This window comes from Penicillium argentinense, assembly GCF_028826775.1.
Source record: "Penicillium argentinense strain IBT 30761 chromosome Unknown utg000004l_segment0_segment0, whole genome shotgun sequence".
NCBI classification, from domain to species: domain Eukaryota; kingdom Fungi; phylum Ascomycota; class Eurotiomycetes; order Eurotiales; family Aspergillaceae; genus Penicillium; species Penicillium argentinense.
Genome location: NW_026622663.1, coordinates 2,903,278 through 2,930,862, shown reverse-complemented (window position 1 = coordinate 2,930,862; position 27,585 = coordinate 2,903,278). Strand labels below are relative to the sequence as shown.

The 27,585-nt window shown below is 52.8% G+C and overlaps 12 protein-coding genes across 12 annotated transcripts; 6 read left to right on the top strand and 6 right to left on the bottom strand.

The window, feature by feature from the left end:
* Positions 1 to 345: 345 nt before the first annotated feature.
* On the top strand, positions 346 to 2,891 carry N7532_004010 (PDPK1 family serine/threonine-protein kinase; the record flags this gene model as incomplete). Its single annotated transcript, XM_056616504.1, has 2 exons — positions 346 to 2,460; positions 2,526 to 2,891. 2 exons carry the CDS (start codon positions 346 to 348, stop codon positions 2,889 to 2,891), a joined length of 2,481 nt encoding a protein of 826 aa, XP_056476861.1.
* Positions 2,892 to 4,110: 1,219 nt separating this feature from the next.
* Positions 4,111 to 6,088, bottom strand: N7532_004009 (Zn(II)2Cys6 transcription factor; the record flags this gene model as incomplete). Its single annotated transcript, XM_056616503.1, has 2 exons — positions 4,111 to 4,948; positions 5,007 to 6,088. The coding sequence occupies 2 exons, from the start codon at positions 6,086 to 6,088 to the stop codon at positions 4,111 to 4,113; spliced, it is 1,920 nt and encodes a 639-aa protein (XP_056476860.1).
* Positions 6,089 to 6,405: 317 nt separating this feature from the next.
* Positions 6,406 to 6,817, top strand: N7532_004008 (uncharacterized protein; the record flags this gene model as incomplete). Its single annotated transcript, XM_056616502.1, has 4 exons — positions 6,406 to 6,441; positions 6,493 to 6,510; positions 6,564 to 6,678; positions 6,735 to 6,817. The coding sequence occupies 4 exons, from the start codon at positions 6,406 to 6,408 to the stop codon at positions 6,815 to 6,817; spliced, it is 252 nt and encodes an 83-aa protein (XP_056476859.1).
* Positions 6,818 to 8,363: 1,546 nt separating this feature from the next.
* Positions 8,364 to 9,152, top strand: midA (putative cell wall protein; the record flags this gene model as incomplete). Its single annotated transcript, XM_056616501.1, has 1 exon — positions 8,364 to 9,152. The coding sequence occupies one exon, from the start codon at positions 8,364 to 8,366 to the stop codon at positions 9,150 to 9,152; it is 789 nt and encodes a 262-aa protein (XP_056476858.1).
* Positions 9,153 to 10,249: 1,097 nt separating this feature from the next.
* Positions 10,250 to 11,047, top strand: N7532_004006 (uncharacterized protein; the record flags this gene model as incomplete). Its single annotated transcript, XM_056616500.1, has 1 exon — positions 10,250 to 11,047. The coding sequence occupies one exon, from the start codon at positions 10,250 to 10,252 to the stop codon at positions 11,045 to 11,047; it is 798 nt and encodes a 265-aa protein (XP_056476857.1).
* A 596-nt stretch (positions 11,048 to 11,643) lies between these two features.
* N7532_004005 (ferro-O2-oxidoreductase) lies at positions 11,644 to 12,526 on the bottom strand (the record flags this gene model as incomplete). The annotated part of the gene is made up of 4 exons (XM_056616499.1): positions 11,644 to 11,771; positions 11,856 to 12,127; positions 12,187 to 12,351; positions 12,447 to 12,526. 4 exons carry the CDS (start codon positions 12,524 to 12,526, stop codon positions 11,644 to 11,646), a joined length of 645 nt encoding a protein of 214 aa, XP_056476856.1.
* A 1,554-nt stretch (positions 12,527 to 14,080) lies between these two features.
* On the bottom strand, positions 14,081 to 14,440 carry N7532_004004 (uncharacterized protein; the record flags this gene model as incomplete). The annotated part of the gene is made up of 1 exon (XM_056616498.1): positions 14,081 to 14,440. The coding sequence occupies one exon, from the start codon at positions 14,438 to 14,440 to the stop codon at positions 14,081 to 14,083; it is 360 nt and encodes a 119-aa protein (XP_056476855.1).
* Positions 14,441 to 15,191: 751 nt separating this feature from the next.
* N7532_004003 (O-methyltransferase) lies at positions 15,192 to 15,716 on the bottom strand (the record flags this gene model as incomplete). The annotated part of the gene is made up of 2 exons (XM_056616497.1): positions 15,192 to 15,617; positions 15,678 to 15,716. The coding sequence occupies 2 exons, from the start codon at positions 15,714 to 15,716 to the stop codon at positions 15,192 to 15,194; spliced, it is 465 nt and encodes a 154-aa protein (XP_056476854.1).
* Positions 15,717 to 17,208: 1,492 nt separating this feature from the next.
* Positions 17,209 to 18,458, bottom strand: pex19 (putative peroxisomal membrane protein receptor Pex19; the record flags this gene model as incomplete). The annotated part of the gene is made up of 3 exons (XM_056616496.1): positions 17,209 to 17,325; positions 17,385 to 18,265; positions 18,320 to 18,458. The coding sequence occupies 3 exons, from the start codon at positions 18,456 to 18,458 to the stop codon at positions 17,209 to 17,211; spliced, it is 1,137 nt and encodes a 378-aa protein (XP_056476853.1).
* Positions 18,459 to 19,932: 1,474 nt separating this feature from the next.
* N7532_004001 (bZIP transcription factor) lies at positions 19,933 to 21,291 on the top strand (the record flags this gene model as incomplete). Its single annotated transcript, XM_056616495.1, has 3 exons — positions 19,933 to 20,118; positions 20,232 to 20,943; positions 21,008 to 21,291. The coding sequence occupies 3 exons, from the start codon at positions 19,933 to 19,935 to the stop codon at positions 21,289 to 21,291; spliced, it is 1,182 nt and encodes a 393-aa protein (XP_056476852.1).
* Positions 21,292 to 21,759: 468 nt separating this feature from the next.
* stm1 (uncharacterized protein) lies at positions 21,760 to 23,179 on the top strand (the record flags this gene model as incomplete). Its single annotated transcript, XM_056616494.1, has 5 exons — positions 21,760 to 21,783; positions 21,895 to 22,018; positions 22,072 to 22,242; positions 22,325 to 22,451; positions 22,558 to 23,179. 5 exons carry the CDS (start codon positions 21,760 to 21,762, stop codon positions 23,177 to 23,179), a joined length of 1,068 nt encoding a protein of 355 aa, XP_056476851.1.
* Positions 23,180 to 23,991: 812 nt separating this feature from the next.
* Positions 23,992 to 26,593, bottom strand: N7532_003999 (putative glutaminase; the record flags this gene model as incomplete). Its single annotated transcript, XM_056616493.1, has 4 exons — positions 23,992 to 24,615; positions 24,672 to 24,802; positions 24,859 to 25,845; positions 25,948 to 26,593. The coding sequence occupies 4 exons, from the start codon at positions 26,591 to 26,593 to the stop codon at positions 23,992 to 23,994; spliced, it is 2,388 nt and encodes a 795-aa protein (XP_056476850.1).
* Positions 26,594 to 27,585: the final 992 nt, after the last annotated feature.

The following is a 27,585-nucleotide window of genomic DNA, read 5'->3' as shown; positions in this document are numbered from 1 at the left end:
TAGATTGGTTCCAATGCGAGACCAGTATTCAAGAAGAGAAGTGGAAACGCGAAGTGGGCATTCCTCATAGTATAGGGCAGGGCAGTGGGCAGATGAGATAATGGGCATAGTTGAGCTGTCAGGCTCAGCCCCCCCTCGACACTAGTCCGAGTTCCTCCCACGACGGAGCCTCCTGTTGATCCTTCGGCCCCCCTCTCCAACGTCAACCTCACACCTTCCGGGCCATGTTCCTCCATCGCCTTAGTCCGCTGCGCCCCTCTCGTTGCTGTCTTTCTTTTCTTCTCTCCATCCCCCTGGCTGCCTAATCCCCCTACTGGCTACCCCCTTCTCCCTAACTCAACCGTCATGAACGGGGATCTCAGCCTTTCCCAGTCCCTGGGAGGGCTGCGGATTGCGAATCCAGACGATTCGCCTCTCCAGTCCGACGATGCGATCGCCGGGGACAGGGATCCCAGCCCATATGGACACCCGGACGGTTCGGCCTCAACATCTCCACCGAATCCTACCGACGACCGCCCATCGGCCTTCCCTCCTTCCCCCATCGAGGCGCCTATACCCAACGAGAACCGCTCCTCCGTGGCCATTCCTTTCCCAGACGCTCCTCCACCATCCGCCGGCTCGTACCAGCCTTACTCTTCACAACCGCACTCGACGCCCCCCAATCCGAACCGACCCCTGTCCTCCGTGTACACAAACGGCTCGGCCACCTCCGTCCTCCCTCGCGACAACTCCTATCGTATGAGAACCGACTCCGGCGCCTCGTCAACCTCGACCCAGCACTCGCGGATCGATACACGCGGCGGTAACTCAGCTCTGCAAGCCGGAGTGCCCGCGCGAGACAACTCGCACAGCGACCGTTCCTACCGCACAGCCCAGATCCCGACCAATGGGCCGGCGGTGATGCGTCAATCGTCTCGAGCTCATGCCAGAGGAGGAGTTCCACCGCAGATGTCTCGCACGCCTTACGCCATGGAAAACGGGCCCACCGCCAGCAGCGAAGAATGGCAGGACCGCGGGGCCGCGGTCGCCGTCCGGCAGGAAGTCGACGCCAACGGGAAGACTGTCGCCCGCTATATTAAGAAAGGAGTCCGGGACTTTTCATTTGGCAACACGTTGGGTGAGGGTTCCTACAGTACCGTAGTCTTTGCGACGGACCGGCAAACGTTGAAGGAATACGCGATCAAAATTCTGGACAAGCGACACATCATCAAGGAAAAGAAGGTGAAATACGTCAATATCGAGAAGGACACCCTCAACCGCCTCACCGACCACCCCGGAATCGTGCGGCTATATTACACCTTCCAGGATGAGCGGTCCCTGTACTTCGTCCTGGACCTCTGCAAAGGAGGAGAATTGCTTGGGGTTCTCAAACGGATGACCACCTTTGACGAGGAATGTACCCGATTCTACGGTGCACAGATTCTCGACACCATCGACTACATGCACAAGCGGGGAGTCATTCATCGAGACCTGAAGCCAGAGAACGTATTGCTGGATCATCAGATGTACGTGAAAATCACCGATTTTGGGACGGCCAAGATCCTCAAAACACGACGACCGGAGGAGAGCACGAGCTCTATTCCACCAATCGACTCCAGTGACCTCCCAGAAGAGGAACGGGCAAGCTCCTTTGTGGGCACCGCCGAATATGTCAGCCCAGAACTGCTGACCGAAAAGAATGCGTGCAAGGCCAGCGATCTGTGGGCCTTCGGGTGCATCATCTATCAACTTCTGGCCGGCCGGCCGCCCTTCAAAGCTGGCAACGAATATCAGACCTTCCAGAAGATCGTGCAATTAGACTACGAATTCCCAATCGGGTTCCCGGCCGTGGCCCGGGATCTTGTCGAGCGCCTTCTGGTTCTCGAGCCCGCTCGACGTTTGCAGATTGAGCATATTAAAAACCATGAATTTTTCGACGGTATTTCATGGGGAGCGGAGCTGTGGAAGCAAAAGGCACCACGGTTGAAAGCCTATGTGCCGCCTCCAAGAGAGCCCATAAAACTGAATGGGGTTGAAGGCGGAGATAATTTCCCTCCAGCGATCTCAACAGCTCCATCGAATGCCACCACCCAGAACTCCCGCCAGCTTCCCCGCGTCGTCACGGAGCTGCCCCCGCCAAGTCAACTGGACATCGAATGGTCGCCCGTGCTCAGCAAATCTAATGAGCGCATCCTCAAGCTAGGGAACATGGTGGTGATATCCTCTCCGGCATCACACAGCCCGACATCGAAAAACGGCAGCGAAGCCGAGGCGCCCCGAAAGTTCTCGCGTTTCTTCTCGGGTACAGCGACCAAGAAGCGGAATCGATTGGTCATGGTCACATCCTCTGGACGGATCATTCTTGCTGCATCTGGTGGTGATGAGAAAAAGTCAAAATTGGAGATTTCTCTCCTCGCTCCAGGGACGCACTATAGGAGTACAACAGATGCCAAGGGACATTCCTCATGGATTGTGGATACGGTATGTTCAGATTATGTCTTCACTAGTTGAGTAAACCGTCGGTGACAACTAACACAATTCTTCAGAGAGACAAGCATTTCGTATTTGAAGATCTCAAACCATCATCAAGCAACATCGGAGTCACGGCAGTATCGGCACAGGAATGGCTGGATGCTCTAGATCGGGCTCGGGAAATGGCTTTGGCACACCAAAGCTCTGGCTCTTACTCTGCTGAGGATGCATTCCGTGACATCTCCTCTGGATTCTCCAGCCATGCCAACACTCTCGACCGCACCTCTGACCTGCAGAATGAGAACACCAACCATAGCCACGGTCACTCATCAGGACGCAACCACTTGGTGAAGCATCAAGCCACCGATTCGGAGTCGACCAAGGGGAAGAAACGTTTTAGCAGACGCCATTCCAAGAACGGTCTCGCTGCAGTGTTCTAAGCCCTCACTAGTGCTGGCAATCCAGACCTCGCTTTGCCTCAAGAACCTCCCCCTCCGAGCGTCGCTCATCCAGACATCGATTATACGAGATAGAATTTTAGGCCGTGCGAACCATTCAAAGCACCCAGCCCCTCCCCCCCGCATATTCTCTGGATGTTAACCCAACCCCCGGGTCTATCCTTACCTCCCGCAACCCCCGGCCCACGGGCACCTCCTTTGCATTCCGTCGTACCCTTTGCATTTTATCGTGACGAGCGTGTTTTGTCGTGTTGAGTTATGTTTCTGCATTTAGAATTGGAAGAGAGCATGCGGATTCATTTTGTTGCTTTCATTGCGTCTACTCAATTCTTCTTCTACTTCTTCTCCCACCACTTTTTTCTCCCTTGTTATATATCCCTGATTTGATCTGAAGCATCCCGTCGACAACATCCTCGAGACCCATTGTTTCTTTTTTACTTCTGGCGACTTTTGACCCTTTGTTTGTTTGTTTGGACATGTCGATTTACTGGGCCTTTTCGCGCCAAGCCTTTTCGCACCAAGCCCCTTGGATTTTCATTTCATTTCATTTCACTTTTCTTTTTCGTTTGTGTCATACCCTCCGAAAATGGATCTGGATCAAATACTGTTACATTCCTTGTTCTTCAATATTCTTTTCTTATCTTGTCCATCTCTTCGCTCTCCCTCCTCGGCCTCTCCCTCTCCCCCATCCCTCTCCCCCTCTAGTCCCTGAGCCGGACAGTTTCCATTGTGAATGGTTTTCCCTCTGCCTCGAACTCTCTTATTTCATTTCCATTCTTATACACACTTATCTATTTCCCCATCTTAGCAGATCGCGCCTGGTGTCTCATTTTGCCAGAACCAAAAAATTGATATACCCGATTTATGTCTGTGGATGGATCGCAAACCGCCCCTCTTCGAGAAACTTGAGATAGATGGATATAACATAAACAGGATCTGTGATTCCGATAATGTAGCTCAGGTTTATTTAAACATGCAAGCTTCAAATCATAGCTTCAAGATGGTATATCACTGAAGTGGTCATATGTGAGTGCTAGCACGAGATTCTCATCCATTTGAAACGAGGTTCATTTTCGTATGGACTATTTGATAAGATACACTGCCTTGAAATTATATACAAACATTAAACCATTATTCATAAGAAATCCAGAGTGGTCTGTCTTTTTGAAGGTGGAGGGGAGAGACAATCTCAAGGACGAGATTAGATAAAGAGCCAGTCAAGCCGAGATTCATCTAGCATATCGATCCAATCGAAGGTATCGTCACCCTCTTCGTCATTAAGTTCGTCATTCTCAAACATGCCTCGACCTTCCGAATCGAGGTACTCACCACGCTCGCGGCGCTTTTTGTCTTTGTTCTGCCACATTAACCTGAGTACCCAGGCTGCGTTGCGAACGTTGACACTCGTCACGGCATGGTAAAGCGTGCCCAGCCTCTCAAGAATGAGGGCACGTTGCGAAGGCCGTCGACATTCTGCACCTGCAATGAAAGTCGGCCAAATGAGACATTTGAAGTGTGGGTCGGAGGAAGGCACGGAGCATAATTGGGTGATGAGCTCGTTCGCGACGGTGGAGTGGTCTGATGGAACGCCGACATCTGTCCAGGGAGGAGAGAAGCCCTCTCTGGAACGGGAGAGTACGCGGCTAGTGTAGAGGTAGACAGCGGCTTGGTATGCGCTGGCAAGAGTGATACGGTGAGTGACATCGGGAAGTAAATGGTATTGCTGCATTCCATGAGCCCAAGATACTGGGTCGAAGCTGCGGATACCTTGGAGGAGAGCGACGTAAGATTCGAGTGTAAGTGGCCTGCCTTGTTGCATGGACATTGGCAGGGCGGTTGGTCGTGGGATGGCGGCTGCTATTTCGGAGTCCGGGTACCAGAGGGTGTGGACGAAGAAGATGACTTCGAGAAGGTAGGCTGGGCAGCCAATCCATGATGTTATTTCGAGGCGTTTCAGCATGGCTGGTCCCATTTCCGTTGAATAGAAGGGTTTGGATAAAGCGCCTGGCCGCGCGAGGGTGGAGCCCATAATTTCCATTCTAGAAGTCAGTTAGTTTTAGCCCGAAAATAAGTCCTCGGAAATTATGCTACACTTACATCAAGCATCCGTCAACGGCGAACGATTCGAGTCCTTGCAGGATACCCTGACCAAGCTCGTTTTCAGGTCGGTCTCGAAGAAGCTTCTTCGCGCCTTCAATATGATAGCTCCAGGCGCCACTCCCAGATTCAAATAGGTCCAGAAGAGCGAGAACGATAATCGCAGCGAGAGTTCTATCATCCTTTTGTGAAACTGGATTGCGGAGGTCTTTGGATAGCTGATTGAGGGTACGCTGTTTAAATTCCAAAAAGTGCTCGAAAGCTTTTGAGGGAGTTCGTCTGAGACCTGTTGGTGAGATGAAGCTTTCAATTTGCTCTGGAGTGAGCTGAGAATCATCCGTGGCTAGACCTTGCGTCGACCAAGGCATTGTAGAAGAGTCCGAATTTGTCGTGAGCGAGTAATGGAGAGCTCCCATTGAAGAAAGAGCATGCGCAAGAAGCGGTGAATCGCCGACCAGCGAAATGATATCTCTCCAGGGATTCTTGGAGCCGGCATACACCACGAAGTCCCCAGCCACGCACTGATTATAATGATGTAGATAAAATCGAGAGAACCGAGAGAGATCTTTGAACAGCGGATCTACTAGCCCCCAGGGCGATGGGACATGGTTTAGTTCGACAGAGTGAACGTGTCCCATTTGGACGAGCGTGGAGGTCATGTCTTCCGGCATATTGAAGTCTTGCATTGTTTCCTCCTCCACTGGCTCGAATATAGGTTGGTCTGATGTGTCTTGCGTGTAGGTATCGGCTTCCGGACTCGTCTGGGTTCCTGAACTCGGGGAGTCGTTGTCGGAGGAAGATTCGGCCACGGAGAAAACGCTGAAGCCAGAGGTATTGGTCGGTATAGGAGCATGGGACTGGAGAGGAGGGTTCTGACTTTTCGTATTGTCGTCGGCTTTGTTCACATCATCGAAGCTGCGGCCCATCATCTTGCCTCGACTGGCCACACCCCCTTTGACCCAGACCAAGGGCTTTTGATAGCCCAAGCATTCTTTGCCCGCATCTCGACATTTCCGGCAAGTCGGCTGACCATTGTCGCATATGATGCGACGACGGCGGCAGGTATAGCACCCTTTTGTCATGATCGCCGGAGGGGATCTGGAATTCTCAAGCAGGAGTTGGCCACAGGAGAGCGGTGCCACTCGCCATCGCGGTCAGAGGTCGTCAGAGGGTTGAATAGACCACACGGTCATCGCTAGCGGAGAACAGGTCGTGTGGATCGAAATAATTAGACAACCCCAGCGCATCATATCCCACCAAGTCCGGGGTGGAAGCGAAGCCGCTGGAAATTCGGGGCGGGGCTTAGTAAGAGCCTCGACTCCGCTCCGCGCTTTCCACCGGCAGATCGAAAGTTCGCCTCTTTCTCGACAGTACTCGTGCGGAGCCCAACAGCTTCATCATGGTTTGGAATTTTCTGCTGCTTCGGCAGCTAGAGGTGAGTGCTCCCTTCAGGTGTCTTTAAAGAGCTCACTGCTGACCAACGTAGGTCTGGTTGACCACCAGGGTAGGTCCGAACCTCCGCTTATCATGAGCCCGCATACTAATCCGCCGATTTAGCTCTTGCGAAGCCCTATCTTCCACCAGATGGTCGGCCGAGTACATCAGCGCGTCCAGCAAGTCCGACATGGTATCCCGCCAGAACCATCACGCACCAGACTCGATAGTGATCAGGGTAGGACATGGAGCCGCAATGAATAGGCTGGAAGAGCACGCTAACGTGACTTGTAGGTCTTGGTTTGAAACGGTTCATCGAATATTTCAAGGAAGAGATCAAGGACCAATTGAAAGGAAAACCACCGAACAAATTGTGATGCGAAAAGCATCTCGGATATTTCCTGGCATTTTTGTTATTTGCTTCACCTCGATGATACCCAACCTCAAAATTTCAAGTTGCTTTTTTTCCTGCCATCCTTCCTTGCGTTTTGCTTTTGCTTTTGCGTTTCCGCGTCATCCTTTTCTTCTTGCTCCAATCTGAGCTGTCAAACCACGGGCCTTGTATGGGATCCATCTCCTCCGCCATGGAATGGGTCCCTGATTGGAGCCCGAAGAGCAAGGCATCCTGTCGTGTTCCACCCGCTTTTCCCAGCCATGTTGGTGCTCCGTACGACTGGGACTTGAAGTTGTGAACATACAGAATACCTCAGCTGAAAAAAGGGGGTTGTAAGGCTAGCTACGTAGGATAATGTTGATAATGATGTTCATGGCATAACTCCAATGGAGATTCGGATTGGCTCGGGATAAAGGCGCAGTACGTACAAATCAACTCAAAAGCCGCGCTTGACTATGGATGTGTTTCTTCATTCAATTGAATTAAATGACTCTTACTCGTACTCGGAAGCAGATGCTCGACCTGTCCTAGAACAGAATCAGATAAGCGTAACTGGAGAACCCTGGAAGGGTTCAGGTACCAGGGACCGGGAGATTCGGAGGACCCCAAACAAATTCAGCGCCTCTACGGTGATGACAGATCAGGGTGCACGGTAAAATACCGTATGTGCACAAGTACAGACACCCTGGCACGACAGGTCCAATCATAGGACCCAAGAATGGCTGGCTGCAGGCGTAGTCCAGTCTCGAGGCGCCCAGCAACCCAGCAACCCAGCAACCCAGCCGTGGGTGGGGGGTGCTCTCGGGCCGACGGTCGCCAAGTTGTCAATGTGTCAGCACAACATTGAGTCGCTAGCTCGGCGCCACCTGGGCCCAGTTAGGGCTGGTCACCGGTTAGGTCGGCTGTCAGTACGGAGCAAGGGCATTGGCGAAATAGGGGCTGGCAATGGTAAATGATGGAAGGCAAAAATCTAAGCGGGAGGCGAGAGAAGCATGACCACGTATCGCCTGACTCTCGAACACTGCATGTCGTAAATGGCGCCGACACTGCCATGATCGACACTTCGCAGGGGAGGGTATGATACACAGGCAATCAACTGCAGAGGCCAGTTGCTAAATATGGACCAGGGAGTGGAGCAGAGATTGGGTTATTGGCGCCGGACAGAAAATTGGGGACATGAAAAACTTGGGGGACGCGAGGCCTCGCACCCACTGGATCGCGTGGGTAGTTGGAAACTGGCATGGATATGACCATGCGGGCCTTGGGACAGCATGCAGCGATGCAGGGCAGCTTGCGATCGCCTCTGCTCTGCAACCCTAGCGGGCAACGGTGGTGGCCTAACGGACAGTGAGCGAGGTGAAGGTGAGCGGTGGAGCAAAGTCGAAGGCTGAAACTAGGGCCGGCCTAGTGGGCCCGATCGGGTTAGTGCCAACGCTTTGTGTGTTCCTCTCGTCGTCGCCCTCCTTTCTCTTCTTTATCCTCCACTCGACCCTCGTTTTCACCCCACGATCGTTTGCTCATCCATCACCATGCGTCTCGCTCGTCTCTCGTTTCTCGTTCACGCCCTGCTGCTGACCGCGGTCGCGGCCCAGAGCGCAGGTGCGACCGATCTCATCAAGGATCTCACTAGCGAGACCAGTTCATCCTCCGAAGCCGCGACATCAACCGAACCCACCACCACCAGCACGACTTCATCTTCGTCTTCGTCTTCCTCCTCATCCGAGGCCCCGTCCACCACATCGGCGGAGACCACCCCCACCTCCTCCTCGTCTTCTCCTGCCGAGACCACCAAGGACACTCCCACCAAGACTACTTCCTCTAAGAACAATGATCCCACCACCTCCTCCAATGCGGACGCTACCACTTCCTCCGAATCCTCCTCCACTACCAAGAGCGCCGTTGTGAAGACCATCACTTCGTTTGAGACCGTCAGCGGCTCTACTGTGCCCACCGTTATGACCACCACTTCCTCGCCTGCTGCTGATTCGACCTCGCCTTCGCTCAACAGCGACAACAGCGGCTCCTCCAGCAGCAGCGGTGTCTCCGACTCCGATAAGAAGATTATTATTGGTGTTGTCGTTGGTGTTGGCGGTGCCATCATCATCGGTGTCCTCGGTGTTATCATCTGGCGCGTTCAGAAGAAGCGCAGTGGCCAGTATAACGAGGAAGATGACGATCTGATGGGGGGCACCGCTGTCGGCACTGGCCCTCGTGAGAAGGCCCCTAGCCCTGCTGCCGGTTCTACCGGCACTCCCTTCAAGAGTACATTGGACCAGTACCACAACCCTGGTCCCGTCAACGCTGCATCAAACTTCTAAGCCACGGGCCTAGAGTCTGGCCACCATGCAGTCCGTGGCGATTCACTTTTGTCGAAGTGTAAAAATCTCTTTTTGTGTACGATCATCATGCAGTTTTCTCAGGCGCTATGGGCAGGGTCGGCGAAGGTCACGATTGCGTTTATATTCTTTTCATTCGTTGCGGATTTGATTTTTTAGCCTGGGATTGGACTTCGGTCGCCCTTCACTCCTTTTTTCCGGACTTCGTCATAGATTCGACATGCTGTTGTTTCTCACTCCTTTGAGCGTTCTTGTCAGCAACCTCCACATTCCCTATGATCATACCTTTCGATCCTCGTGCTACCATTATCCCGGGATCCACCGTTCTTCGGTTCTGTCTTGTTTTTCTTTACTGACTCCCCGTGTCGGAGCGCTTGGTCTGTTCCCGGTTCTCTTGTCTCGAATACACTATCTTCCTACTTAATACACCCCCTTCTGAGGACAACCCGAGTCATCTAGAAAGAGCTCGGGGTGTGCTTGGATGTCTCCACTTTAGCCAACATTGAAATCAAAAGTTTCTGTGAATCTCGTCTCTGCTTCTGTGAATTCATGCATACATTCCTCAAGATCTGCAATTAAATAGAACTTCCCGGCGCTGTCTTTCAATACGCGAAGCATTCCAAACGTAGACAGATCTGTCAACATGATCTACTGTACACTTCTTGCAGATGAAGATTCTCCACGTGGGTCGTGATAACCGAAGACCTGATCTTGCACATCTAGGCCGATCGTGATCTCCAGTGATCGGCGCCGTGTGGAATGGGGTGTTGGTGTCCGCCGCGGCCGAGCGTGTTGATCCATTCCGCCTTCCGCCACTGCGACGCGCTTCCTCACGTGGCGGAATGCGCGTCGCGATGTCAACGATGTGATCGCCAACTTTCCCAGCCTCCCACCCCATTCAAAAGGTGCTTGACCAGACGACCTCGAGTGGATCTCATTAGCTTTGCGCTACAATAGCACACTTCTTTACCTCGAAGCTTCCGGACTCGGTGAAATCACAACAGACTTCCCCATCCGAACCACGGAACCCACTTGTCCCAACGTCCAACTTTCCATCTCGATTCTCTCCAACCTCCACCATGTTCGTGACACATTCCTTGCCCTCCACACCCTACCGCCAGACCGGTCACTATACACCCGCGCGACCATCGCCACTGGGTCCACGCAGCTCCAACATCGCCACACCCCCATGGTCCATGGGTTCCCCCTCGAGCGCGGGAGAGCCGCAGAAGCCGAGCGTGGATGAGAACGCGTTCTCTCCCGTCCAATTCCCGACCTTTTCCATCCACGCCGACCAGTTCCAGAACCAGGGCCAGTCAGGAGAGAAGCAGCAATCGCCCTCCATCTTCGGCGGCGCGTCCACGCCCTTCCTGTTCCCGACCCAGCAATCACCCGCCCTCATGTCTCCAACCTCCCCGTCGCCTTCCAGCCGACCCAAGTACGCGGACCGCTATTCCTCGCAAATCGCCAATCCAATGAAGAACACCACTTCCCTCGCGCGCTCCAAGACCCGCAAGATGTTCCTCAACCGCGTCAAGAACGAGCGCGACACGGGCCGATTCGAGGCTCGCGGCGAGCAGATGATGATGGCGGAGCACCTGGCTGATAAGCGGCAATGGGAAGAGTCCATGGCGCGTGATGCAGACGCCATGATGCAGGGATTCGAGTATGAGGAGGATGACATGCTCCCCGAGCAAGAGGCGGATGTCCAGGCTCTGGACGAATTCGTTACGGAGGAGGAGGCCATGGAAATGGCGCTTCAGGAGACGGCAGTTTCGCAGCCTGCACAGAATGCGTCCTTCAGTGATGAGGATTATGATGATATCTTCATGACTCTTCCTGATCCTGCGCAGTCGCAGGATATGGATATGTCATGACGGTATCATAATTTTGTTTTGATTTTTGCTTTTGCTTTAGCGGGATGGGTTGCATCGGGCGGCGTTTTTCCTCTGGCTTGTGGATATGGATATTTGATGGGCATCGGCCTGGTTGTGAATATTTGATGTATAGTATAAGATGCTGATAGAGTACTTGGAACTTCCATATGAGGACCAAAACAACAAGGGAATAATCATCCACATCACAAAAGAAAGTCTAGCTAGAATTTCTATTCCAACTCACTAACCAAACAGTAGTCTAAATCAAGTCCATGATTGAAGTTATTCGCACACGCTGATGCATAGTCTCGATACTGCTGCAGTTCCGTCCCATCGCGATCTCCCGCCGCAGCTGGCCCATCCATATCCATCCCCGGCTCAGTCATGGTAAACTTCAAATCAGAGATCCCATACACAGAAACAAAGCACATCCCAATAAAAGCGCTGATACACGAGAAAACCAAAGCGACAATTCCATGGTTCGTGAATCCAGCTGGGATAAACCCAAGCTGCACATTCTGTCCCTTCAGATCAAGATAATTTTCCATCTTGCCAGCTGAATTTCCTTCATATTTCACGCCCGCAACGTGACAAATCTAATAATGGTCGTCGGGGATGGAGACTCGCTTTTGAATCTTCAATGGCGCCTCCACAAGGACCATGGCGAGACCCTGGGTGAGATGCCAGTCGATATGGCAATGGAAGAACCATACACCCGGATTGTCTGCGACCGAAGCGAATCACATAGTAACCACCGGGCAGAAGCACGAAAGTATCGCGACGTGCCGGGTATGTTGGGTAGCAGTACGGTCTGAGTCGTTGTAGCTCGCGAAGACGGTGCCATCGGCGTAGTCGTAGAAGTTTTCGTCGTAGGATGGATACCCATCGAGAAGTTGGAAGATGTGACCGTGCGTATGGAATGGATGGCTACCTGTGTCTTCATTTTCTAGGATAATCTCCACGACATCCAGGTGATCCAGGACAACGGAGTGGGTGTGATCGCCATAGACCTCGGAGTTGGTTGCCAGATCACCAGCGGAAAAATCGGTGTATAGTGTAGGAACCTTGGGCGCTGTGTAGCTGATATTGTCCAGAAGGGCGTACCCTTTGCTATTGTCCAGGTTTTCCATAACACCGACATCTTGAGTTGGTGTGACGGGTTCTTGAAGATTTCCTGGCGATCATGTGGCACCAAGATGATGTCGTCGAAGGGGATGAGGTCTGAGGATACATCGATCTTCATAGCTACCTCGTTGTGGGGAGCACTCGAGTTGTATTCCAGCCAGTTTGGTTTGGCTTCAGGTCTGGCGATATGGTGTCCAGCAGTGTTGAATCGGCGACCATCACCATGCCGTAATTCCTCTTTGTGGAGTTCTTCATAGTCACCAGGACCGAATACCGTTGCGCGACAGAGATGTAGAGAGTCTCAGCTTCCTCTTTGTCGACGTAGACTCCATCAATCTCCACAATTTTCATCATATGGGTATTGCAACCTCTTTCCCCTTGCCTGTAGTCACTGGAATCTTGGCTGGTCTGCTCACCGGCTGGCTGATTTATCGCGGAGGAAATGTCATGTCCATTCAAGTCTTTCTCATCGCATCGACCTGCGTCCTGTACCTCATTGCCGCTGGCATGTTCTCCAAAGCCATCTGGAGTCTCCAATACTACGCCTTTGAAGTTGGAGTTGGTAGCGATGTGTTCCGAAGAAGGATCTGGTTTAGGGTCTTACAACATTCTGGAAACTGTCTGGCACGTCAACTGCTGCAACCCCAAGACCGACAACGGATGGGATGTGTTCCAGACAATCTTGGGCTGGCAAAACACCGGCATCTATGGATCTATCACCTCTTATAGTTTTTACTGGATACTCATCATGGCGTTTGTCTCTTGGATGATGTATGAAGAAAAGACAGGGCGTTTGCCACTTTCTCATACATTCTGGACATGGACGGCCAAGGAGACGGTTGTGAAACGCATTGCGGACCAGAAGCTCGAAGCAATGAATGAGCAGTTGCATGACGTGGTTCGAGAGTCAACTCGACAATGTTCGAGGATTCGGTCACAGTGCAGACTGTGGAGCCAGCCGAATGATCGAGAATAGGACACCGTGGGGCATCTAGGCTGAGACTTTTCGAGGAGGACTGAAACTTGGGTACTGACAGCCTTGAATTCGGGTAAAATTTGCGAGGTTAGCATTGCTTCATGTAATGGAGTTGTTAAGCTCCTATAGAGCTATTCCAGGATGACATTGTGATTCAGAGCGGATAGCACTGGGAATACTCGAAATCTACCTTGTTCATAAGATATCAAGTCTAAAAGGGAAATATATACGTGGAGATAGATGAAGGAACATTTCTGGTTTCATTCAAAGTAGATGCAGACTGTTCAGAGTAAATGATGATTGTTCTGAGTGCGTGAAAATCCAGTTCCAAACAAGAGTGATCAAATGTGACTAGCCATGAATGCTTTCCAACCTTTCCACCCGCGGGAATATCTGCGAGAATTCGATCCAAGGTGGAATGTCAATTCACTCTGTTAGAAAATTTGGCGAGAGTCACTTCTGGGGGCCGGACACAACCAGGTCCCGTGCCTTTTTCTGCGCGTCGAGGATCTTATCCTCAAGCCTGCGAATATCGTGCACGGTAATACAGCAACTCGGGTGGTCAAGGAAAATTTCTGCGAGAATCATTTTGTGAGGGGTCCCGATACGAAGCTTCTCCCTGATGAAAGCATCATGCTGGGCCAAGTGGCGTTTGCGATGAATGAAGTGGGCAGAGGGTTCCTCACCAGGATGGTTATGCGTCGGATTCCAAACATCGACCCACCATTTTCCGGCTTTACCGCACCTGATGGATGCCTGAAAACGACAGCTTTTGGATCTTCCTTTGTCGCACCGGATATCGAGTCTACCAGTAGTCAAAGTCTCCCGAAATTTAGAAGCTCCGTAGCCAGCTGGCATTGCGTACCTCTCGTTAAGTGTATCGAAGGCCTCATTGGGACTTACGAACTGGTCGTATTGGGGAGGCACGTCCATCAACCAAGTTCCTTTTTCGTGGAATTTCCTTCCACGGACTTTGTGTCTCGAAGTTGGAGGCTTCGAGTTGGGACGGGGGGAGGTGGCATTTGCTGAGAACTTACTTTGGTAGGTTGGCTTGCGCCCGCTGCGTAGTCTTCCGGGTCTGGAAGCCCTGTGTAGGGGCTGGTCATCGTACCGAGATGACTTGCGTCCGCTGCGAGCAGCTTCAGGTCTGAAAGCTCCATGCGTGATCTGGTGGTATTGTCGAGCGAGTCAAGAGCAGCCTGGGTCATCGCGACAAGTTCACGTTGGGTGTATAGAGGGACAGCAGTTTCACCAGTATCAGGGTGGGTATTGAGTAAGGTTAGAATTTCCATGCTGGTGATCAGAACAAGTGAAAGTGAATAGTGCCAAAGATATGGAAGTGGGAAGTTGGTTGGAGGGGCAAGAGAGTCGGAGGGGTGAGGAATAGGTGAGGTGTGTGTCTGTATGAAATCCGCACTCTTCCTTCATCTCTGTCCTTGCTGCCTTCCCTTCCTTATCACGAACTCTGGACACGATCACGACTATTTTGCCTATAAACTCTAAAATACTATGCAGTCCTGGATGTGCACTCAATCACTCCTTCGTTCTATTGCAACTGCAACAAAGTAGGAGTAGGCACCACGTGACACGACGAGTTGGTGCATAATGAAACAAGCACAGCAATCAAACACGAACGGCTGTGGTCATAGACATACCGTCCTGCGGGTTTCTAGTTACAGTTTGTTCAAAGAAGGAAAGACACTGTGAAGGACTTACCTTGCGGCCAGTTTTGCCTTCAAACTCCCAGATTTCTGTTCGGTAAACGATACTGAGCTTACCAGGTATGTGCTTCAAGTGCAGACCGCTACCCTGAAATCCTTTCTCTTTGACGACCTTTCGCAGATCGATACCCTCCAGTTGGTTTTTGAAGCTGCGACGAGCCAGAATGCTTTGTTTGTCGCTTGAGCTTGCCTCTAGCCATTCTACATACTCTAAAACCCCCGACAGTGGTATGTTATCGGCGACGATAACTGAGTAATCCTGCCTCAAGGCACCCAGTTGCTCAATGAGCCATATGTAGGGCAGATAACAATGCTTGGTTGGTCAAGTAAACGCAGCATCGAGAAGATTATCGTGAACAAGCTGGGCCAGCGATAGATGTGCAGGTGCTATAATGATGGAAATGAAATCCTCTAGCCCCGCAAGTTCGATGAGAAGCTTTGCCACCGCAGCATGAATTGGGTTTATTTCCAGACTAATGTATCGCTGACCTCCGGCTCGTCGCACTGCATCGCCAAACAGGATTGCAGAGTAGCCGACATACCCTCCAAGCTCAAACATGACGTAGGGTTTGCGCTCTGCAATCTTGTCGGCGATTTGCGCGCCTTTTCGGGGTCCGATATGAATCAGCCTTTTACATTCTGTGCTGTACATACTGATCGCAGCCAAGAGGTTTGTTGGAGAGTTGCGCAGCTCGTCGAAGTTGAGTAGACTGTAGATGTAGTTGAGAAGCTCAGTCTCTCGACCGTCCTGGAGAATTGAAGCATAGTAGCCGTGTCATTGGTTGCGACAAAGATCAAGGGATCTTACATCAGGTCCAGGCTGGCGCGAGAGGTCTGTAGCTTCCATACTGAGATAAAAACAAGGGCTCTTTGAATGTTTTTAGACTAATTATGGACAGAAAAGTTTATATTCGTTGAAGGGGCGAGGAATTTATGGAAACGAGTCTTGGGCTTTGAAACTGACTTAAGGCATAACCCAGTCGCCGTATGGCTTTGCACGGCCGCAATAACTGGAATGGATACATCGATACCTGCGGAAACGGCTTATAGTTGACACCAGGCCTTTCTACTACGTCAGAATGGGCCTACTGTTATCTGGCACCTACTAGTAGCAACCGGTTAGTTGCCTATAAACCCGATAGGTCCATATTTAAACTGCGAGACACTTTCCTTCCTCGCTTTCATTATTTCGCTCTCTTTCGCCTAGCCTCTCAAGCCGAGATGCGGCACTCCAAACCAAGCATCTTGTTCCATGTGGGAGGTTTAGCACAAATCTTTCAGTCGTCTTTTGTTGCCGCGGCCAATTCCCTCCCAGAACCATCTGCCTCCAACCATGCCAACCACATCTTCAACGTGATCCACTCCTCGATGAGACAGTGGGGTTCATCAATCAATCACAATGGAATGTCAATTTTCAAGGCCTCCATCCCCAGGGGAACGAAACTCTACCTCGGCGCCTCGACTCCAGAATACGTCCAAGACCGCGGTCCGAGATCTCACGCTATCATCAGAGCGAGGTGCCACAGTCACTTTATCATCCGGAGAAGAAGTTTGAGGTGAACTTCTCTGTCCTGAGGGAGGAATCGCCTGCTCCGGGCGTCCTTTTGGCGGCTTGTACACCCGGAAGGCGAATCTTGGGGGATAGTTAGCCATCGCATTCGATGCCTTGAGCCGTACAACTCTCACAGCCAGGCTTTTTCCCATCGCACTGAGGCATTTCTGATTAGACATTGTCTCATAACTTAAATTCAGGGTCGTCTCGAACGTACCTTGACCTTCCGCCTTCGGCACCTGTGGCAGCCTGTACTGAGTCTCCCTGGAAAGACCATTTGCACATGCAAAATGCTCCACCGCTCCCCGACTGGCTAGCGGCTCAAAACTTTGAGGACACGTTCTTTGCAAGAATGGAAAAAGCCTGAAGCAACGATGAATATCCCGGTGGACATGTAGGAGTGGTTGCTCGTGCCAGGCTTGAGAAAAGTGGGGCGGCTCGGGGATAGCGACGCCCCGAGTCGAGCATAAATTGTATACGGCTATCCTGCCATTATGAAGTGGTTGCTTCATCTTCAAGTCATATTCTGCATTTCTAGACTTTCTTTCAAAACAAATCTAGATATTCGCAAAGTAGCTCGAATGGCAGTGCACCAGCTGCGGCAATCACTTTCCTCGGGGATACACAGTCATGCAAGAAGAACTGATAGTATTTCTAGAATCAAATCACCAGCGATGCAAGGCTCACAAATGGTATATTGGTAGTGAGTTGGGGTATCGACGTAGTTGCATATATGTACAGTACAAAGCAAGCCGATGAATGTGAACAAGATATTCTAGAAATCGTCTTATTGTTGCGGGCAGTCGGGCATCCCCTCAGGCATGGCGCCGGCGGCGGCGCCTCCCAGTTCACCCATCAGCGGATTGGAAATAAGCTCTTCGGGCGGGCTACCAGCGGCTTGCATCTGCACAACAGTCAGTATATAGGAACGGCGATTGGACGAACCACCGGTGGTAACTTTACCTCTTGCATTCGCTCCCAAACGTACTCCCGACACTTTGGGTCCTCATCCGAGTATCCTGGCTCCTCGAACTTTTGCACTATCTGCTTCACCACCCGTGCTTGAGTCTCGTAGCGCGTCATGTCCTCCGCGGGGACCTTGCCCTCGGCTTTGTTCTTCTCGATCCAGGGACCGAATTTGCCATCCAGCTCCTTCATGGGCTCGTACAGCATCTCCTTGTTCGAAAGCTGTTCCATCATACCCATGAACATTTTTGTGAGATCGCCATCCTCTCCACCACCCGAGGCACCAGCCTCTACAGCTTTCAACAACTGTGCCAGCATATCGTCTGATAGCCCATCGTCGGTAGATGCGGCCTCGGTGGCACGGTTGCCCGAATCCTTCATCCGCTCCATGGTACGTTGAATGGCCTCATTGAAGGATTCGGCAGGTTGCTCGGAGTTGGCACCCGAGTTGGCACCCGAGTTCGCACCGGTGGTTGAAGGTGCAGCCGGCACGGGTGCAGGTGTGGCACCACTTGATCCAGCACTATTGCCGCCCTCCTCGGCCATCACATCTGCGAGGAGCTGTTTCAAGAAATCACCCGGCGGAATTCCACTCTCCTCGAGCTGTTTGGCAAAGGCATCGGCGCCTTGGTCGATCGATTGTTGGAAATTTTGGAAGTCGGGGTTTGCGGCGGCACCATTTGGTCCAGCTCCAGCTCCCGCTTCGCCCTCAGCCCCGGCACCGGAATTGCCCATCATGTTGGCCATGTCGCGTTCCAGCTGCTTCAGGAAGGCATCTTCGTCAAAGTCTGCCGGGACCGCTCCGGCGCCGCTTGCATCGGCTAGTGCAGCCGGGGGTGCAGGTTGAGCTTTGGGCTTGGAGAAATCATCGAGCACGTCTGTTGCGGGGTATGAATATGCATGTCGGTGAGGTCATGGTGCGAGCATCCTACCGTCTAGTTCATCAAAGTCCGAGTCCTCGTCATCGTCCTTAGTCTGCACGGTGGCCTGGTTCTGCGGGGTTTCGGTAGGAGGTACGTCGGCGGTCGCAGGCGCGGCACCCTTGTCGCTGGGGTCGGGTAGGGTGGCCATGATGAATGTGCAGAGGGGAAAGAAGGTCGGCAAGAGACCAAGGGCCGGAAGCTTGTTGGCGCCGTGCGGGAGTTGATTGCAGGTTGTCCTCAGGTATGCTTTGGTCTGTTGTTGACCTCAGCGAGTTGCGGGCGGCATGTGACGCGGCGAATTTGGCGGGGAACCAAACGCCGATCGCCGAGGAAGCCAGCACCGCATGGTGGCTACCTTAGGCGTGCCCTATGGATCGATGGCAGGTCAATCGCACAATAAGAACACTCTATTTAAGACCTATGTGCCCTTGGCTATAGTCGATCTGCTAGAGATATGGTGAAAGGTACCATAGTTACTTAAGTATGTTACTAGTTAGTAGTAAGCCAAGGTAGATTGGATCTAGATTGACTTCCACTACGCCTACGCGAGATCCGTTGAAGAACCCCCGCATCAGGATGACATTGCATCATTCCTGATCGTCCGCGTGACAGGGTCATGGGGCGAGGGTGACTTGCATCGTCGCCAAGTCTGCGCAAGAGACTAGATCGAAGACGGGCAATCCATTGCTAGCGCGCCCCTGAAACCCCGCGGTGAGCGGAACCAGCATAGCCAGCAGAGCCAAGGCGGACAGCACCGAAGTACCATTGGGGTAACAATTGGAGTGTGTACGGTACGCGGCGTACGGAGTACTTCTAAGCGCTACCAACCAGTATGTGCCAGCAGGTACCGCCCAAGCCGTCCACGTGTATTCGGTACAGTACATCGTTACCTAGAGAGGAATGGTACCGAGTCTTCGTCCGGTTCGCCCCGGTATCGGCTATTCGGCCACCTCATGGCCTGTTGCACACCTGCGCCAGCACCTGTTGCGCCCTCGTGGTTGGAACTTGGGGCCCTTTCGAGGCGGGATTGGCCCTGGTTCTCCGCGGACGCAGGGTTTTTCCTTCCCTTTGCTGGATGTACAACGCGAGCAGTGGCCACCAACCATCGGGGGGACCATTGGGGTCGTGTGGAGCCCGATTCCAGCAGCCATTCGTGTCGGTGGAGAGAGGGAAAATTTTTTCTGGAAAGACCAGCAGGCAAAAAGCAAAAGTCAAAGGGCCGTACGCGAGAGCCCCTCTCTGGGCCCGGAGGACAATATTATTATTCGTTTAGTCAATCGCTTTACCTCACAACTTCTCTTCCCCAGTTCCTCCCCCCCCGTTTATCTCGAATTCTCTGACTCTTCCTTTCTCATAATCCAATTTTTTTTATGTCACTCGCCTCCCACACTCGCACGTCCCCTGTCATCCGCCTAGCCGCGCGGTTCCTGCGTCTGTTCTGTTCCTAAGAAACCTTCCGGTCTCCGCCCAAACGTCGGGCCTGCCGCATCCTGGCTGCGCGCCGGGGATTTCTGTGAGAGAGAGCGAGAGACGGATCTGGGTCTTGGAGGAATTGAGCCGTACGCACCCTGGGTGTGAGGTCCGATTCTAAAGTAAAGCAGTCGCCGCGCGATCGTCTGCCAATGGTCTCTATGGTCGAGACCTCCCGCCCCGAGCAGAATGACACGGTCATGGACCCGGTCGTACCCAAGTCCGAACCGTTGCCAGATGGCTCGATCAGCTCCGCGGTCTCAACGCCGGACGCAGAGGCCGAGCCGATGAATCAAGAGGCCGCGCAGACTCAGAAGAGAAAAGGTGGTCGCAAACCTGTACGTAACATCTTGCATCTGCAATAATCCGGGGCCCCGCATTCCCTATCTCTCCCAACCCCCATCTTTGACACCATTTTACTTTCGCCCGACTAATTTGCTTTTGCCTCCAGATCTATGCCACCTCCGAAGAACGCAAACAGCGAAACCGACAGGCGCAAGCCGCGTTCCGCGAGCGACGCACCGAGTATATCCGCCAACTCGAGACCACCATCAAGCGCAATGAGGAGCAGCTGCAGAGCCTCCAGCAGAGTCACCGCAGCGCCGCCGACGAGTGTCTGATGCTGCGATATAAGAACTCCTTGCTGGAACGCATCCTGCTCGAGAAGGGCATCGATGTCCAAGCCGAATTGCGACTGAAGACCGGGGCGCCGGGCGCCGCGGCCAAGCCACCAGCTCCCAACCCCATGCCTCCCAAGTCGGCCCCAGGTCCGCCAGGCCCCCGTCCGACGCAACGGCATCCCGCTAGCATGGCCTCCAAGCCCGACGCGTTCGGCATCTCGCAGCGCGAGGGTGCCTACGGGGTCCAGTCGCCGCAATTCCAGGCGACCCCCACTTCTCACGTCTCCTCGCCATCGCACGCCAAGTCGCCTGGCTTTGGCTTCCAGGGCGGCATGTCACCCGTGGGTGTAGATGTACAAGGTGCTGGGCGCCCGCAGCAGCAGCTCCTGCCGCAGCCTCGTACCTTTAACAACCAGACCTCGCCACCAGCCATCAGTATGCCCCAGACAGATCCTACAGATCCGAAGCCGCGGAGGCCTGGCGCTGGGCGAGTGGCCGCGGCATATTACCCTTCTCCTTTCCAAAAGCATTACGATCAACTTGGTGAGTACCTTGTTCCCGCCCTTCCAAGCTCATATCTATTCATCGCTCTAACCGTCCATCTCAGAACAAGAATATGATGCCCAAGCAGATATGGTGGACGATGACCATGATGGTTCCGTCCACGGCTCTTTTGTCCCCGGTTTTACACCACAGTCCGTTACTTCAGGCTCACACAGCCTGTCGGGGTTCAATCCAGGCTCTGGGGATGGTGCAGCCGGAGACTTTGCCCATGCAAACCAGTTGCTGGGCCAGTATGAACCGATGCTGGACACTGATCCGTTCGGGCTGAGTGCCAGCATGCATTTCCCAACGCCGTTCAATTACGAGCAGAATAATCCACGGAGCTAGCATCGCTGTGAAGAGCGACCGAGAAAAGATCCGTGTTGCCAAAAGTCTTCTTTGAGCATTGCCGGGCGTTAGTGTTTTGATGTGCCATTTTTTGCCCTTGATACCAGGTAGAACATGTACAGTCTATCCCGCGAGAATCTGAATATTGTCCATAACGCGCTATTGAATGCCCTTTAAGCATATCCTACTATTTAATTTGAGGTCGTATCAAAGAAATGTATGATGCTATGTTCCGGGAGTGACGCCATGATACCCTAAGCCCTAGCCTGATTCGCTTAGTAAATCGCGCCTAACCGGATTCGTGCTGCACCACAAACTCCCTGCCTTTCCCTCCCTTCACATCACCATCACGATAGCGATATCGATCTTCATCTGAAAGGCCGGATCTGAAGAGGTTCTGCCTTGTGCCCTCTCTATTCCTCTACGCAATCGTTGAGCGCCTTCCCCGTCGGAAGGACTCCAGGCGTCATGGCCGAGGCCATTCGGTCCAAGGTACGCTGATGAATCAAGCAGCGAGAGCTCTCTTTTGCTTTCGCTGCTCGAGCAATTGAGCTCGTGCTCGGCAAGCAGCATAGCTAACATCTGCTTTTTTTTGCTCCCCAGAACCTTTACGAGCTCCTCGGTAAATTGCCCTCTTCCATTAATCGAGTTCTGTTGCGCTTTGGGGCGATTCCGATCGCCCGCACACACAAATCGCTTCCGGAGACGACCGGCAACACCACCAACGGTGCCACCAGAATCATCCTCGACTAACCACTTTTTTTTCCTGTCGTTTTACAGGTAACGACCCGGAGCTCGACCCTAGTCGCCCTGCTCCCCCTCCCGCCCGGGCTGTCGACCGACCCGCCCCCCGCCATGGCAAGCGCGATGCTCCCAAAGAGGCGCCTGCCACTCAGCCCCGTGAGAACAACAACCGCCGCGGTGGACGTGTGACCGGTGGCAACGATGCTGGTATGTGATCGACTGGGATTTGGAAATTGCTGTGAAACAGCATTGATGGGGAGGATCGTCGCTGATACGTCTCTCGACACAGCCTTCAAGGACCGCAACGCCGGTCGTCAGAACAACCGCTCCAAGCCCACCGATGAGGCCGAGCAGCCCTCCCGCCGTGGTGAGCGCCGCGGTGGCCGCGGTGACCGTCAGTCCCGCACTGGTCAGACGTAAGTACCCTTTGGCTGATGAAACTATCTGCCTTCACCTTGGGATCATTGGCAGAGTCTGTCACCTGGGCAAAGAACGTCAAGTTAACGGACAATTCTTTTAAAGCGACACTCGCAAGCAGGTCCAGCAGGGCTGGGGTGCCGAGGGTGGCGAGAAGAACTGGGACGACGAGCGTGCCGGCGAGAAGATCGCCCAGGCCGAGGAGAACGAGCCCCAGACTCCCGCTGAGGACGCCGAGGAGGCTGACAAGTCCCTCTCCTACGCCGACTACCTCGCCGAGAAGAACGCCAAGGGTTCCCTCGCTGCTAAGCCTGTTCGCTCCGCCAACGAGGGCAGCAAGGGCGACAAGAAGTGGGATGGCGCTAAGGAGCTGACCCACGAGGACCAGTCCGACTACATCCAGGGCTCCACTGAGAAGAACATCCGCCAGAAGCAGCGCAAGGAGAAGAACTTCCTCGAGGTTGACATGCGCTTCGTCGAGCAGCCCCGCTCCGGCCCCTCCAACGGCCCCCGTGGCGGCCGTGGTGGTGACCGCGCTCCCCGTGGCGACCGTGCCCCCCGTGGTGACCGTGCTCCTCGCGGTGGCCAGCGTGGTGCCCCTCGCGGCGGTGCTCCCCGTGGCGGTGCTCCCCGCGCTGCTGCTGGTGGTGCTCCTCGCGCTGCTGGTGCCCGTGCTCCTGCCGGCCCTACCGTCGACGAGAAGAACTTCCCCAGCCTGGGTGCCTAAATCTCTTCGCCCCAAGAGCGGCCATGATGGGGTGACTGCTGCCCAGACAGCGCACTCTCTATGTTTCCGGCCATTACAACAACCATTTCTCTCCTTCTCTGCTTCTTTCTCGCCCGTTGTGATATGAAATGATGATAGCGCGGGCTTTGATCTATTGAAACTTTTTCCATGGAGATTGGGTGGAGAGGGAAAGACCTGGTTATATCTGGGATGTTCTCGTTTTTTTTTTCAAAATAGTCGGACTAATCCACCACTAAATCGGTGTCGAGGGTCCAAATGTGTGACTTGTGCTTATCATGTTTTCTTCGGATGGTGGACGTGTGCAAACGTGAATGAAATTCTACGGGCCATGTAATTGATTCGATCCAGACTTCATAAAAAATTAGGAACGCAATGAAATCCTTCATCTGAATATGCTTGCGTTGCTGTAGTTGCGTTGCATCAGAAGAGCTCAGGATAGCTATCCGATGTTACTCATACGTTGTAGCTAGCACCTTGCTCACATGGAGAAGTTACAGCTGGCGGACTGCAACTGTGACTATTATGAGTACCGAATCAAAGAATTGGGCCTAACACTCTAGATTGCTCTTGATAAGAGTATGAAAATTGAAGTCTTATTGTATTCCAGTGTTCTTTCAAACCAGATCATTGTTATATAGAACTAGATAAGTTCTCCGAAAGTCTAGCTGACTCCTCAATGACAACTTACCCACAAGAGGCTATAAAATCCCTTGGGTGGACAGACGGTAGACGGAGATGAAAAATACTCCAAATCTACCACGAGCAAAGAGTCCAGAAGCTTGGAGAATACACTACAGCTCATGGCCATGTCTCGACAGACGGATGTCATTGGCTGCGGCCTCCGCATCCGCAGACCACTCCTCCAAAGTCTTCTCATCAACATCATCCAAGAAAGACAGCCCAGGCATAGCCTTCCCACCACAAGCACGCTCCAGCGCCAAGAAGGCAAAATGACCACCGATAACAGGGCGCGCAAAGAAGTTCGGACCAGGGAAATTCCCATCGCCCTCTGTCTTGTGGAGATCCGTGAAGGGTCGATCCGTGACAGTCTCGTTGACCCAGCGCGCGACAGATTCCAAAATCTCCGAGCGAACGGGCTTCGAGGCCACGGCCATCGAGAAGAATTCCCAGTCTGTCTTCGTGTAGAGGTGGCGGCTGTCCAGGGGGAGACCGTACTTCTGGCGGACGTAGTGGTACCAGACTGATTGTTTCTGGTAGATGTGGCGTGGGACGAAGCCTGGGGAGGTGTTGGTGGAGAGGTTGGTTCCCTCGAGGTGGAAGCAGAGTTGGGCGTCGGCGTATAGGTTGTAGATTGTTGTCCAGGAACCGTACCAGTCGTAGGCGAGTTTGGCGTGTGTCTTGTCGCGAGACATGCCGAACTCTTCCCACTTGGCGATGTACTTGTCGGCGGTGTCCTAGTATGAAATGTTAATGGATGGACCAGACTAATTCTCAAAGTATTTATTCTTACTTTGAAGTATTTGGCGTCGGAATCATGTCCAGTCAACTCGGCGAGCTTGCTCATGGCGTTGATACCAATGATACCCTTCAGAGCAAGGTTGGTCTGGAGTGCCAGCCAGCCAGCAAAGTCGTCCGTGGAAACTGCAACGACTTCAATTAGGATGAGTAAAATAGGGTAAGCATAGGGTATATCTTACGTTGGTTTGCCGGCTCCAAAGAAAACTCGACCAGATAGCCAGTCCACTGCTTCCAGAGCTTGTAGCTTCGGTCCACCCATTTCTTGGCCAGGTTTTCGCCCTGAATGCCTCCGCCCCATTTACCGTCCTGGTGAGCAATTCCAGAGAACGCCTGGAGATCGGTGAGCGGGAACAACGAGTCTGAATCGCTCGAGGCGGTCCAAGAGTTCGATCCCTGGGCAGACCACATGGATGAGGCAGCAGATGCATCCTGGTACTGTAGCGAGTTGGCAATTGCCAGACCCATGATCAGGATGTTACCGCACTCCTCAACCGGCATGTACTCGTCCTTCCCATCGGGGTGGCCAGTAGCATTGGGGAAGTGGGTGCCCAGGTCGTGCATGGCATAGGTGTTAGGGTATTGTCCACTCAGCATGTGCTCAATCAGCGGCTCGAGCAGATACGCCAGCCATCGAGGGTTGGTGTACAGGAAGAAGGGGAAGGCTGGGAAAATGACATCAATGGTTTGGAAGTTTCCATTCGAAGAGATCTCCTTCAGGAACAGGATGGGGTTATCCGGTGTGCCCGAAAAGGTTGTTGCGCCCATGACTTGGCGGGCAGAAAGAGCAACGATGTCAACGTAGTCCTCAGCACCTGAGAGGTAGGCATCCTTGGCCAGTTGTGCAGAGTAGTTGGAGGCCAGAGATCCAGCCGCAACATGGTCATTGTAATGGAAGTTCAAGAGCTCTTCGGTGGTGGTGAACCAAGACTCCCAGAGGGGTCGCATCAGAGTCAGGCCGCGAGCGGATGCATATTGCACAACTGGGCGTTGAATAAGAGCGACAGTGAACGTGACGCTGTCAGAAGTCTTCCCGGGGGATCGACTGAGGTTGAAGGACTTGGAGAAGGAAAAGACGGGCGACCGGTCATTGATAGATCGGAAGTCATTGTCATTCTCGTTGGTCAAGGAACCAGTCTTCGCAAAACTCTTCCTGACCTTGGCAGCCTCTCCCGACTGGTACCGAGCATCCTGTTCGTCCAGTTAAAATCTACTTGCTCGACATTTAATCAGGGTGATACTTGCGGCAGGGCCAGTAAAGTGAATAGTACCCCATTCAGCGCGGTCGCGAATCTCTGACAAGTGGAGCTCATTCTCCCTCCGGATCTGCCAGCTTTGAAGGTTCGGCTTCTTGCTTGTCTTGTCATTGACATCAAGGGCATTCCATTCCCACTTGACTTTGCTTCCATGGTCTCCGCTCACCCAGCGAGCATCTATATCCATATACACATTTACATCCGTCTCTCCTTGTACGTCGAATGTGACGTAGGAGGCCGGAATCGACTGTCGCAGAGTCGAGGTCGGTGTGATGGGTGAGAGGAAGGAGACGGTAATATCCAGAGGAGTAGAGGAGCCGGTGTCAATGCGATAGGTGAAGTTGGTCGTCGAGGCATCGTAGTTATGTCCCAGGTAATCGGGGTACTGTACAGAGTCCGAAGGCAGGGACTCGTGCGGCTTACCGACGAGAGGATAGGCTGCTCCCTTACTTGGAAGATGGGCCATCAACGAGAGGCCAACCTCCTCACCCGTATAGAACATGGGCCATTTGGCCCATGGTGCTTCCCGGGCGTTCCCCAGCCAGGTACTCAGGTAGGGGTTCCGGACGATCAGTGGCAGGACGGGCGGTGTTAAGGAGGAGGCAGTGGTCACGGCCGCCTGTGTAACGGCCGCAGCCAGAACTGCGAGGGATAGCTGCATCGCGGTGCAGGTCAGAATCGGACGGCAACAAGACTGCCAGAGGTTTTTGCGGTCCCAGGAACCAAGAATGGTGGGAGGCAAGTTGTAACCAAGGGGCCTGAATCCACAGGTGGAAATGCGGGGAAGAGCTCAGCTGAGGCCAAGTTCGAGTTCGCGGGTACTTCGCGGGGGGTCACTTTCAGATCGAACAGGGACCAGAGTGGGGGAATAGGGTGTCGGTGCCGCTGATTGGGCCGGTATATGCAGAAATGCAGGAGGTGCAGCGCATGGGTTCCCAAAGGTGGTCAAACAGTGATCGCTGTGATGTCATGCGGAGACGCAATCGGGCGCCCGATGGAAGCCGGAGCATACTTCGGACAAAACGGATTCTACAGCTATTATCTCGGAGTGACCAGCTCGTTTGGTTATAATATCTAACTGTTTGTAGTATTTGCAGCTATACAAAGTATCAACCGAATCGAGAAACGTTGCCGGAATATAACCACATGAATGTGGTAGCCTAGGCACATTGGATGTGTAGAGTACCTTGGGGAGGAATGTGGATATATACTCTCATCTCATATCGTCTTCGAGATCCATACCGTGCAGCCTTGTTCGTTCTGTGAAAGAAATTCATTCGATCATATTCCCTCGATTTTAATTTGAAGAGGTAATTTTCAGTTGCAATTTCCTTGACAGCAGCTCTGCGATGAAAATGAATTTGAGATGAAAACTTGGGCCTGAGGCGGCACATGACAGCGCGATCTGGAATTTTGTGGCAAACGCGTGATTGGAGGTTCTGACAATCGTATTGTGGTCGCTGAATCCAATGCACGAATGAGTATGATCACATTGCTTTCTTGGTTATCAATAATTTACGACCGGAGAAAGATAACATGACAGGCGAGATCAAAATAGTCGCAGTGTGCACATTTTGCTGCGATGAAGATGCAAAGACCCTAGAACACACTACTTGAACCTTGGCCAAAGGTACTGACTGCCTTAGTGCTAGG